This window comes from Galeopterus variegatus, unplaced genomic scaffold, assembly GCF_000696425.1.
Source record: "Galeopterus variegatus unplaced genomic scaffold, G_variegatus-3.0.2 Scaffold2884, whole genome shotgun sequence".
Lineage (NCBI taxonomy): Eukaryota > Metazoa > Chordata > Mammalia > Dermoptera > Cynocephalidae > Galeopterus > Galeopterus variegatus.
This window is the reverse complement of record NW_007728995.1, coordinates 152,751-165,148: the sequence shown is the minus strand read 5'-3', so window position 1 is coordinate 165,148 and position 12,398 is coordinate 152,751. Positions and strand designations below refer to the sequence as shown.

The following is a 12,398-nucleotide window of genomic DNA, read 5'->3' as shown; positions in this document are numbered from 1 at the left end:
CTAAAGGCATTCCTTAAAAGGGAGAAAATGTAGGGTCCTCCAGACAGCTGCCTTGACTTCCTTGTTCCGTAAACTATAGATGATGGGGTTCAGCATGGATGTCACCACTGTATAGAAAAGGGCTAAAAGTTTGTCTGTTCCTGGTGAATGGCTAGCCTTGGGCCGCAAATAGGTGACAGAAGCTGAGCCATAGAAGAGTGTTACTACGAGCAGGTGAGAAGAACAGGTGGAAAGAGCCTTATGGCGGCCTTCAGGTGAGGGCATGAGCAGCACCACAGCTAGAATCCTGCCATAGGATGCAATGATCAGTAAAAATGGGCTGGAAATGCAAAGAATTGCCACAACAAAAACCGCAGCCTCATTATGGGATGTATCCCCACAGGCGAGTGCCAAGATGGGTGGGAGGTCACAGAAAAAGTGGTCTATTTCACAGGGGCCACAGAAGTCCAAGGAGAAAATGTAATTGGTCTGGCCCAAGCCTACCATGCACCCCACTCCCCAAGAAACCATTGACAAATGTACGCACACACCTCGACTCATTCGTGTTGCATAGTGGAGTGGGGAACAGATGGCCATATAGCGGTCAAAAGCCATGGCTGCCAAAAGGCAGCACTCACTGATACCAAAAAATGAAAAGAAAAACATCTGTGTGGCACAACCCTCCCGAGAGATTCCTCGGGCCTCACTCACAAGACTCTGTAGCATCTTGGGTATGATGGAGCAAGTGTAGCCAATCTCCAGGAGGGACAAGTTGGCCAGGAAGAAGTACATGGGGGTGTGGAGGACTGGGTTGGTCCAGATAGTAAGAGCTATGAGAGCATTGCCCATCAGTGATGTTAAGAACATGAGTAGGATGAGGGTAAATAGAAGGAAACACTGTTCAGTGACCTCAGAAAATTTGGCAAATGCAAAGCGTTTGACGGCCATGCTGTTGTCCTGCCACAAGGAGCAATTGAGGCTCATGATCTGGAGAAGAGAATGGCAAAGTCACCAGATAGATTACGTCAAAGAAAAGAAATAAGTGACTATATTAAAAATCTTTAGTAAGTCAGAGAGTTAAGTTTCTTAGGTGAGATTCTAAGATTCAAAAGTTTAGATATTACCCTCATTCTCATACCTTCTCAAAGAAAATTCTATTGTATACTCACCATATCAGTTGATTCCTTGACAATATAGTCACCACCACCCATAAAATAGAAAAATGTTAACTCAAGTTCAATTCTCCCTTCATCCGTTCCTTTAATCTCCTGTCAAATCTTACCAGATAAGAGACCCCTCATATCTATCCATTTATCTTCAGTTATGTTGCTACTGACTTGCTTTCTTCAGCTATTCATTCAAAAGTATTGAGCCCATAGTACTTGGCAGTTTCTTTTATAGGTTTTGGAATTTAGCAGTGAAAAACCCATTTCTCCCCAAATGGAATTTATACTTTACTGAAGGGAAACAGAAATTAAGTTAATGGAAAAAAAGAAATTCAATAAAGAAATATTTGCAGCAATGCAGAAAATTAAAACCAGGGTATGTCCTGGTGACTGACCTATTCAGATTAGGTGGTCAGAGGAGGTTCTTGAGAGTGAGGAGGAAGAGCTAAGGTATGAAAGACACGAAGGAGCAGCCATGGGAAGACAGCAGCACAGCCGTTCCCATCACATCTGTGTTGTACTGCTCAGATAATATTGTCAATACCCAAATGGACCTCATGTTATAGTCATAGCTAACTACTTGCATCCATTAGTATGTGTCCTGCACATATTTCCTTTTCTTTTTGCTCATTTTCACATGGGGGCTTGACATGTCCTTTCCTGATTGTCCACCTAGTGAATGGTCTATGTTCAAGTTCCAGCATAGCTTTCTCTCCTGTCGGAAAACTCTGGCCAACTTCTGCCCTCCTTCATCCCAGTAGTAGTTAGTTGCATTCCATCTTCACTGTATACCATTACTCTATAACTTCTATGATAGCACTTATACCATTCCAGTGAGAATTACTTGATGATTTCTACCTGAGAGTAACCTCAAATACAGACACATGATGTGGAAATTTATGTTTTTATTCATTTTTGCTTACTTTTTTATGTACCACCTCTAACAATTATTAAGTTCTTATGCAACAAAAATAATTTAAATGCTAAGCTTTACTCTGACTGACATTATATTCTGCCCATTGGTGCATTTTCTATTTCCAGAAGTTAAATCTGTTCTCCCTCAAAAATCTCCATTGTGACAGTTATTTTTCTCTTGATCTAATAATTATCAGCTCCTGACAAAATACTCCTCCCTCTTTCTGTGGGTGTAGTGCAATTTGGATTTTTTTAAATGTCTTCAAACAAAAATCTAAATAATGTTTTTTCCTGAAAAGGACAGAGAATGGGGAGATTTCTCTTTGACTGTTCTGCAGTCGACTGTTCATTATTGTAACCTGAAGTTATGTTTCTACTGCGTTTATTTATACCACATCATTGTTCACAACATGTTAATGTTTGAAGCCAGTATATATATTAAAAGTATGCTTTTATATGTCCCAAATTATTATCAACAAACAAATATACCAGGGATACTCACAAAATATGTACAAAATGTATATTCTCACATATACAAATACTTCTGTACACCCTCGGAGAGAAACACCCATTCAACTACATACTGAGTAGCATAGTGGTTAAGGACATTCTGAAAATATACTATCTGAGTTCAAATCTTAGTACAGCCATCTAATGCTGGGTTGACATTGGCATTTACATACATTGTCTATTCCTCATTTTTCTCATTTGTAAAAGGAGATTTCTCATGAGGTTACTATGGAGATTAAGTAAGTTAATTCCATAAACACAGTGACTAAGCCTCAGTAAGTATTAGTTATAGCAGTGCATGTACCCACATGTACATGAATTGTCACAATAGACTCACCTTGATATATATCCCCTCTTGGGGAATTTTGTATCACAATATCTAATCAATTCTCCTATTCATCACCCTCCTCTCTGTTCCAGGTTTTTCCTGTTCATCAGACATCATGCAGAGAGAAAAAGCAAACAGAACATGTAAATACATACATATATACACAAACGTGCTACCTGAATGTTACATCCTGGGAGAAAATAGTGGTATATGGTACATCACTCAGTCTCTTAAATTGGGTATCCATTGATCTGTGCAGAAGTTTCAGAAATTTAAGAACAGAGAATAAGTGGAATCACTTGCAATCCCCATCAAAATACCAATGACATTCTTCACAGAAATGGAAAAAACAATCTTAACTTCATATGAAACAAGAAAATACCCTGAATAGCCAAAGCAATCCTGAGCAAAAAAAATAAAGCCAGTGGCATAACACTACCTGACTTCAAATTATACTACAAAGCTATCATAACCAAAACAGCAATGGTACTGACATAAAAATAGACACTCAGACCAGTGGAACAGAATTGAGAACACAGAAATCACCCCTCAGTCTTACAGCCATCTGATATTGGACAAAGGCAACAAAAATATACAATGGGGAAAAGACTGCCTCCTCAACAAGTCGTGGTAGGAAAATTGGATATCCATATGCAGAAGAATGAAAGTAGATATGCACCTCTCACCATACACTAAAATCAACTCAAAATGGATTAAAGACGTAAGTATTAGACCTGAAACTGTAAAATTACTAAGGGAAAATATAGGTGAAACACTTCAGGAATTAATTCTGGGCACAGATTTTATGAATATGAGCTTGAAAGCACAAAAAGCAAAAAAAAAAAAAAAAAAAAAAAAAATTAAGACTACATCCAGCAACCCGATTAAAAAATGGGCAAAAGAGCTAAGTAGGCATTTCTCTAAAGAAGATATACAAATGACCAACAGACATATGAAAAAATGCTCAACATCACTCAGCATCCGGGAAATGCAAATCAAAACTACACTGAGATACCATCTCACCCCAGTTAGGATGGCTAAAATCCAAAAGACTCTGAACAATAAATACTGGTGAGGTTGTGGAGATAAAGGAACTCTCATACATTGTTGGTGGGACTGCAAAATGGTGCAGCCTCTATGGAAAATGGTATGGAGGTTCCTCAAACAATTGGAGATAGATCTACCATATGACCCAGCTCTCCCACTGCTGGAAATAGACCCAGAGGGATGGAAATCATCAAGTCAAAGGTATACCTGTTCTCCAATGTTCATCGCAGCACTCTTTACAATAACCAAGAGTTGGAACCAGCCCAAATGTCCATCATTGGATGAGTGGATATGGAAAATGTGCTATATCTACACAATGGAATACTACTCAGCTATAAAAATGAATGAAATACGGCCATTTGCAGCAACATGGATGGACCTCGAGATAATTATATTAAGTGAAACAAGTCAGGCACAGAAAGAGAAATACCACATGTTCTCACTTATTTGTGGGAGGTAAAAATAAATAAATAAATTCACACACACGCACAAAAAAAAACCAAAACAAAACCAGGGTGGGGGGAAAGAAGACATAACAACTACAATTCCTTGAAGTTGATACGACAAGCAAACAGAAAGGACATTGTTGGGTGGGAGGGAGGACAGGGAGGAGGGAGGAAGGTTTCGGTAATGGGTGACAATAATCAACCACATTGTATATTGACAAAATAAAATTTAAAAAAATAGACTACATCAAGCTAAAAAGCTTCTGCACAGTGAAGGAAACAATCAACAGAGTGAAACAACAACCTACAGAGTGGGAAAAAATTTTTGCTAACTATGCATCTGACAAGGGACTAATATTCATAATATACAAAGAACTCAGGCAATTTCACAATAAAAAATACCAAATAACCCAATTAAAAAATGAGCAAAGTAGCTGAATAGACATTTTTCAAAGGAAGACATACAAATGGCCAATAGGAATATGGGAAAATCCTCAACATCACTAGATATTGGGGAAATGCAAATTAAACCTACATTGAGATAACATCTCACCCCAGTTAGACTGGCTATAATCAGAAAGATGGTGAATAACAAATTCTGGTAAGGGTGTAGAGAGAAGGGAACACTCCTGCACTGTTAGTGGGACTGTAAATTAGTACAACTACTATGGAAAACAGTATGGAGTTTCCTCAAACAACTAGAGAGATCTTCCATACAATCCAGCAATTCCACTTCTGGGTATACACCCAAAGGACTGGAAATCATCATGTCAAAGGGATACCTGCATTCCCATGTTCATCACAGCTCTGTTTACAATAGCCAAGAAATGGAACCAACCTAAATTTACATCAATGGTTGATTGGATAAGGAAAATGTGGTATATATGTACCATGGAATACTACTCTGCCAAAAAAAGAGTGAAATTCTCCCATTTGAAACAACATGGATGACCCTGGAGAAACTTATGCTGAATGAAATAAGCAAAGCACAGAGGGATAAGCATGCCCTCCCTCATAACTGAGAGCTAAGAGAGAAAGAAGGAAGGAAAGAAAGTCCAGAGTGGTGCACTGGACTTGCAGAGGGAGAGAATATACCTTGGGATACAAAGCAGAGTGAGGGCAAAATGGGGAGGGGGAGAGAGTTGGGGGATAATTGGGTGGGGGACATGGGGTATAAACACAATTTGTGGTAAGGTGCAGGTTTCCAGTATGGATCTGGCCTTCACATGTGGGGCATGAGAGGTGATAATCAGCTTTGTATCTCATGAATATCATAACCAAAAAGAAAAAAACAAAAACAGTGTTAAACATAAAGTAGTAAGTCGGTGATTACATGGACACTTAATGTATATGGCTATTGGAATAATTGCTTACCGAGTATGTCAGGATGCATTTTCACTTACATTCAAGGACTTATAAACATTTTCCATGCATTGTAATTCATTTCAAATATCTAATTAGCCATGTAGCAACAATATTCACTTAAGGCTGAGGCAAAGAAACCCAAGACAATGGCTTACTTTTCTTTCATAATTTTTCTAAAAGAAAAAGATTTTCTTAGATATCCTGGATGTTCAATAATAGTTTAAGCAATTGCATAGGAAGGTGTGGATGTGGAGTTTGTCACCCTATTTAGAAGTTAAATTTACAGGTATGTATCCTCCCCATTATATACTCATGCCTTTGGGCAAAACTGCAGTTTCCTTAGTGACACAGATGGAGGAAATGAGAGCAATGCCCAGCCAGAAAAGAAAATGTCTAACTTTTCTTAACTGGTGACATTACGAAGATTTTCTTTCATAAACACCTTTGCCCCATTTAGACTATAGATAGAATATGCCAATGTCTGTGTTGAGGATGAGGGTCAGCGGATGTTGGTTAGTGGGAGGAACCTGTTGGTGCATGGGACACATGTGAGGTCTGACTGAACAAAGGATAGGGCATGCTGTTAATCATTTGATATTTTTCAGACTCACAGGATGAGTAAAAAGGTGCACCCCAAAATAAGTACATTTCAAAACCTCACAAAGTTTAGAGATGACAACTGAAAAAAATAGAGTATCAGAGGTAGAGAAGGTCTGTGAGTACTTCTAAATATATAAACGGTCAAAGAATGGTATTCTGTTTAGAAATAAGTAACCAATCACATAAAAATGTACGTATAGGACTGTCTGGAAGGGAGAATACCAAGAAATGAACTGTAAAATTCTCTTCTCCTTCCCTGTCACTTGAAATAGTGCTGAACCAGGTAAAATCTGATTTTTTAAAGTTACAGTCTCTATTGTTTTTAGGACTTCCTCTTCTGTTAACCTTAGTCTAGGGACCTGAGGTCCTCGAGGTGGTAGAGATCAGCTTTGCATACATACCAAAAATGTTTTATTTTCCTAATTACCTCTGGAAGGAGAGAAGTATGCTCCAGGTAGGTGTCAGGGGTCTGCAGAAAGAAGCATCAGCAGTCAGGAGAACAATTTTGCAAGGATATTACTTCTGCCTCCAACCTGATGCATGGTTTTACTTAAAGTTTCTGATTCATCATTTCCTTGTAAATGTAAAAGGCTGAAATCATTTGTATCTTTCTTGTCTAGTGTTTTGATTTTAAAATGCCAATATTCTAGAGGCAAAGCATGAATAAAAAGTAAGAAATGGCCTTTAAAACACAAAAGCTTCTGTATTTTAAAGCCTCATGTTAATTAATTCGTAGGACACTGCATGTAATATCTGTTATTGTCAATATATACAATAGCCTATTTAAGAGTCAGTAATCCACTCATTCAAACAGGCACTGTGATACAATCTGAAGATATAGGATTTTCATACCCAGTGATAAATTATATTCTATAGATTTTTATTAAATGTTGTAAAAGTTGTCTCTAAACACTGGCTAGTTTCTGAAGGTTTAAATCACAGAATGGAGTTTCAGTGATAATTGGATGTATGAAAGAAACACAGAAGGGAGCTAAGTAATTTGGATAGCTCAGTGGCTTGGCTTCACACACCACCTTACACAGACCCAAGATCCAAGACAAACACAATCTAATTAGTTCTGCTTCACAAGTAATTCAACACAAGCAATTCATTTTGGGTTGGCTCCACATAACTAGGAATGTTCCTTGACTGACTCAGTCACTTATTTCATCTACTTTCATAGTGAAATGTTTCTTTGTTTCCCATCAGCCAAAGAACATGTGATACACAATTAGATACTATATCTGAAACACTTAGTTCAGTGCCTGGTACACAAGAAACATTCAATAAATGTTAACCTTCATTATTATGTAATCTTCATTTCTAAAATACTTCAATAGTAGATGTAACTTATGAAAATTGATCATTAAAAGATTATGGATTGGCCTTACACAATTTCTGTCCACAATTTCCCCATAGTCATTTCATCAAGGACCCAGTATTTTGCTGGGTGATGCCATAACATAACACAGTAGAAATGGTTTTATCATTTGACTACATACATTACCATAAAAGGATAATCTAGACAGTTTTCACTCCCCAACAAGAAGAGAAATATCAATGTTCTATGAAATAATTAATTTAGAACAAGTTACAGCAATTTCATAACAGGGTTCTAGGAAACTGAGTAAATGGTTATATTCTTCAGAAAAGGTAAAAAGTAGTTAAAAATAATGACCGAAACTGAAAAATTCTGTAGGTATTGGCTGTGCATTTTCCTGCTTTAATTCACTGTTTTCCACAGCCCTCTTTTCTTTAGACATCAGTTAAGTGACATACCTTTAGTCATAACATCTGTGGGGGGAAAGTAGATGATGGTTTTTGCTTCTGATGAGCCACTCCCTGATTTTCTCTGCCCCTTCTTCTTATAACTTCCCAAAATTCAGAAGTTGTAAATCTGCCTCAGCCTTAACTCTTATACTGTGCAGTGAGACACCTTTGTTGCAACCAGGGACCATGTATGATTGCAGGAAAATTGTGCGTCTCATGAGAAAACATCATGTCTCTCCTTGCAATGCTGTTAGCTATACACATGCATGTGCACACACAGAAGCGTACATGGCTGTGCAGATGACATGATGATTCATTTGAGACTTTCTCTTTACTGAAAGACAGTGAGATATGAGTATGTTATACCTAAATTCTCCTCCCTGTTCTGAATACTCATCTTGCCACCTTGCACTGGGAGATTTATATTTTCTTCTCACTCTAGTGTCACGAAGCAGTTTGATTCTCTCTCACGTGATGTGGTCATGGACAACTCTGTATTTGCAGGCAAATGCTAACATTTAGAAAACCAAAAAAAGGAAAAAAAAGTAGAAGTAACAGGTAGATGAATCAATAGTTAAACATACTAAATTTATTACATTACCAGAAATTGATATCATGGGCTATGAACATAGTAGAATAAGAATACAAATGAAATGCATTATCGCAAACAATTTTTTGAATGCTCTTAACTATTAAAATATTTGGACTTTAATAATTGTCCAAAGTAGGCAGAATAGACATCAAAAACAGTTATGAAAACTACATAAGTAACTTTCATGTCATATTATAGTGATGAATTTAATAATTGTTGATTGTTATAAAACTCAAATTAATAAATTGTGATAACTGTGTTGCTATACATGAGTTTGACAAATGAAAACCACATTGAGATATTATGTCACCACAGTTAGACTGACTGTTATCAAGTAGACAGAGAATAAGAAATGCTTGTGAGGATGCAGAGGAACGGGAACTCTTTTGCATTGTTGGTGGGATTATAAATTTGTACAGCCATTATGGAAAAAGTATGGAGGTTTCTCAAACTACAAATAGAACTACCATATGATTCAGCAATCCCACTCTGGGTATATACCCGGAGGAAAGGAAATCAACAAGTTGAAGGGATATCTACATCTTCTGTCAAAGGACATGGTTGGTTCCAACTCTTGGCAATTGTAAATAGGGCTGTGATAAACATGGGAGTGCCGGTATCCCTTCAACATGATGATTTCCATTCCTTTGGGTATATACCCAGGAGTGGGATTGTTGGATTATACGGCAGTTCTATCTGTGGTTCTTTGAAGAATCTCCATACTGTTTCCCTTAATGGCTGCACTAACTTACATTTCCACCAACTGTTTAGGAGGGCTTCATTTTCTCTGCATCCTCACCAGCATTTGTTATTCTGTCTTATGAAGAATAGTCAAACTGGGGTGAGATGATATCTCAATGCAGTTTTGATTTGCATTTCCGTATGCTGAATGTTGTTGGGATTCTTTCATATTACTCTTGGCCATTTGTATGTCTTCTTTTGATAAATATCTATTCAGCTCTGTTGCCCATTTTTTAATTGGTTTACTTGTTTTTTCACTGTCAAGTTGTTTAAGTTCCTTGTATACACTGGATATTAATCCCTTGTCAGATGCATAGTTTGTGAATATTTTCTCCCACTCTCTAGGTTGTCACTTCACTCTGTTAATTAATTCTATTGCTGTGCAGAAGCTTTTTTAGTTTTACATAATCCCATTTGATTTTTTTTCCCTTTTGTTGCCTGTGCTTTAGGGGATCATATTTGTAAAGTTTTGCCCAAACCTGTTTCCTGAAGTGTTTCCCCTAGATTTTCTTTTAGGAGTTTTATACCGGGTCTTAAATGTAAGTCTTTAATCCATTTTGAATTGATTTTGGTATATGGAAAAAGGCTTACTTTCATTCTTCTATACGTGGATGTCCAATTTTTCCAGCGCCATTTACTGAAGAGGCTCTCCTTTCCCTGATGTATGTTCTTATTGCCTTTGTCTAAGACTAGCTGTCTGTAAGTTCACAGATTGATATCTGGGTTTTCTATTCTATTCCATTGGTCTGTGTGTCTGTTTTCATGCCAGTAGTATGTTTTGGTTATTGTCACTTTCTGGTATAATTTAAGTCAAATGGTGTAATGCCTCTAGCTTTATGTTTTTTTGTTCATTATTGCTTTGGCTCTTTGAGGTCTTTTGTTGTTCCTTATGAGTGTGAGGAATGTTTTTTCTATTTCTGTGAAGAATGTCATTGGTATTTTGATAGAGATTGCATTGAATCTGTAGATCGCTTTGGGTAGTGTCTTAGGTTGAATGGTCCCCAATATCTTTTTCCTCACTGTGACAGTGTAAGAAGGTGGGAAATCCTATTATTGTAATTGAAGGGTGGGTCCTTGAAGAGGTTATTAGATTTTAGAACTGTAGAGTAATGAATGGATTAATAATGGTATTCAGGGATGTGTTTCTGAGGGCTTTAAAAGGAAAGTTAAGGAAAGTTAATAGGAGGTTGGTCTTTTGCTCTTTTCAATCCACCATTTTCTTCCATGTGAGACCCCTGGGTCACTGCTGCCGCCACCCAGATTCTCATCAGATGTGTTCCCTGGATAATGGACTTCCCAGCCCTCAAAACTGTAAGCAATAATTTTAATTTTCTTACAAAGCATCGAGTTCCAGGTACTTTGTTAAAAGCCACAGAAACAAACTAATACAGGTTTTATGGACATTTCACAATGTCCGTTCTTGTAATCCAATAACATTGAATGTCTTTCCATCTTTTAGTATTTTCTTTCATTTCTTTCATTAGTGATTTGTAGTTCTGGGTGTACAGATCTTTCACCTCCTTGGTTAAACTTATTCCTATATATTTTAATTTTTTGGTGGATGTTGTAAATGAGCTTACTTCCTCTGATTTCTTTTTCTGCTATTTTGTTGTTAGATTATCAAAATGCTAATGATTTTTGTATGTTGATTTTGTGTTCTGTAAATTTACTGAAATCATTTATTAGCCCTAAGAGTTTTTTGATATAGGTTTCTTTACGTTTCTCCCTATATTGGATGATGTCAAAGAAAAATGGGAAAAAATTGACTTCATTTTTCCTATTTAGATGCCCTTTATTTCTTTCTCTTGTCTGATTGCTCTGGCTAATACTTCCAGCACTGTTTTAAATAGGTGGGATGAGAGTGGGCATCCTTATCTTGTTCCCTTTCTTAAGGGAAAATGTTTCAGCTTTTCCCTATCCATGATGATGTTGGCAGTGCTTTTGTCATATTTGGCTTTCATTGTGTTGAGATATTTTCCTTTTCTATCTAGTTTGTTGAGAGTCTTTATCATGAAGGGATGTTGAATTTTCTGAAATCCTTCTGCATCTATTGAGATAATAATCTGGTTTTCGTCCTTGATTTTGTTGATGTGGTTTAATCACATTTTTGCCTTGTGTGTTATAAAACATCCTTGCATCCCTGTGATGAATCCCACTTGATCATGTTGTACAATCATTTTGATATGCTGCTGTATTCTGTTTACTAATATTTTGTTGGAAAGTGTTAGATGTATGTTCATCGGGTTTACTGTCCTGTGGTTTTTTGGGTTTTTTTCTTGCTTCATTGTCTGACATTGGCATCAGAGTGATGCTGGCCTCATAGAGTGAGTTTGAGAGAATGGCCTCTGTTTCAGTTTTTTGGAATAGCTTGAGGAGAACTGGTATTAATTCCTGTTTAAAGGTTTGGTAGAGTTCAGCAGTAAATCCATCCAGACCTGGGGTTTTCTTTGTTGGGAGACTGCTGATTACTGCTTCAGTCATGTTGTTCATTATTGTTCTGTATGGGTTTTCTATTTCTTCTTTGTTCATTCTTGGTAATTTATATGTGCCCAGAAATTTATCTGTTCTTCCAGGTTTTCAAATTTGTTGGTGTGCAGGTATTTGTAATAGTCTGCAATGATTCTTTGTATTTCTGTGGTATCAGTTGTAATGCCTCCTTTTTCATTTCTGATTTTTCGATTCAGGTTTTCTTCTGTTTTTAGGTAGTCTATGTAATGGTTTCTCTATTTTGTTTATTTTCTCAAAAAACCAACTTTTGTTTTCTTGATAGTTTGCATCATTTTTCTGGTGTCTATTTCATTTCATTCTGCTCTGGTCTTAATTATTTCTTTCTATATGGTAATTTTTGGATTGGATTATTGTTATTTTTCTAGTTCTTTGAGGTGTAATGTTAGGTTGTTTATTTGAAGTCTTTTGAGACTTTTGATGTAAACATTTGT

General features: G+C 36.9%; 1 protein-coding gene across 1 annotated transcript; it reads right to left on the bottom strand.

Moving 5' to 3' along the window:
- Positions 1-963, bottom strand: LOC103599203 (olfactory receptor 10C1-like). The gene has a single exon (XM_008583308.1). The coding sequence runs from the start codon at positions 961-963 to the stop codon at positions 1-3; it is 963 nt and encodes a 320-aa protein (XP_008581530.1).
- Positions 964-12,398: the final 11,435 nt, after the last annotated feature.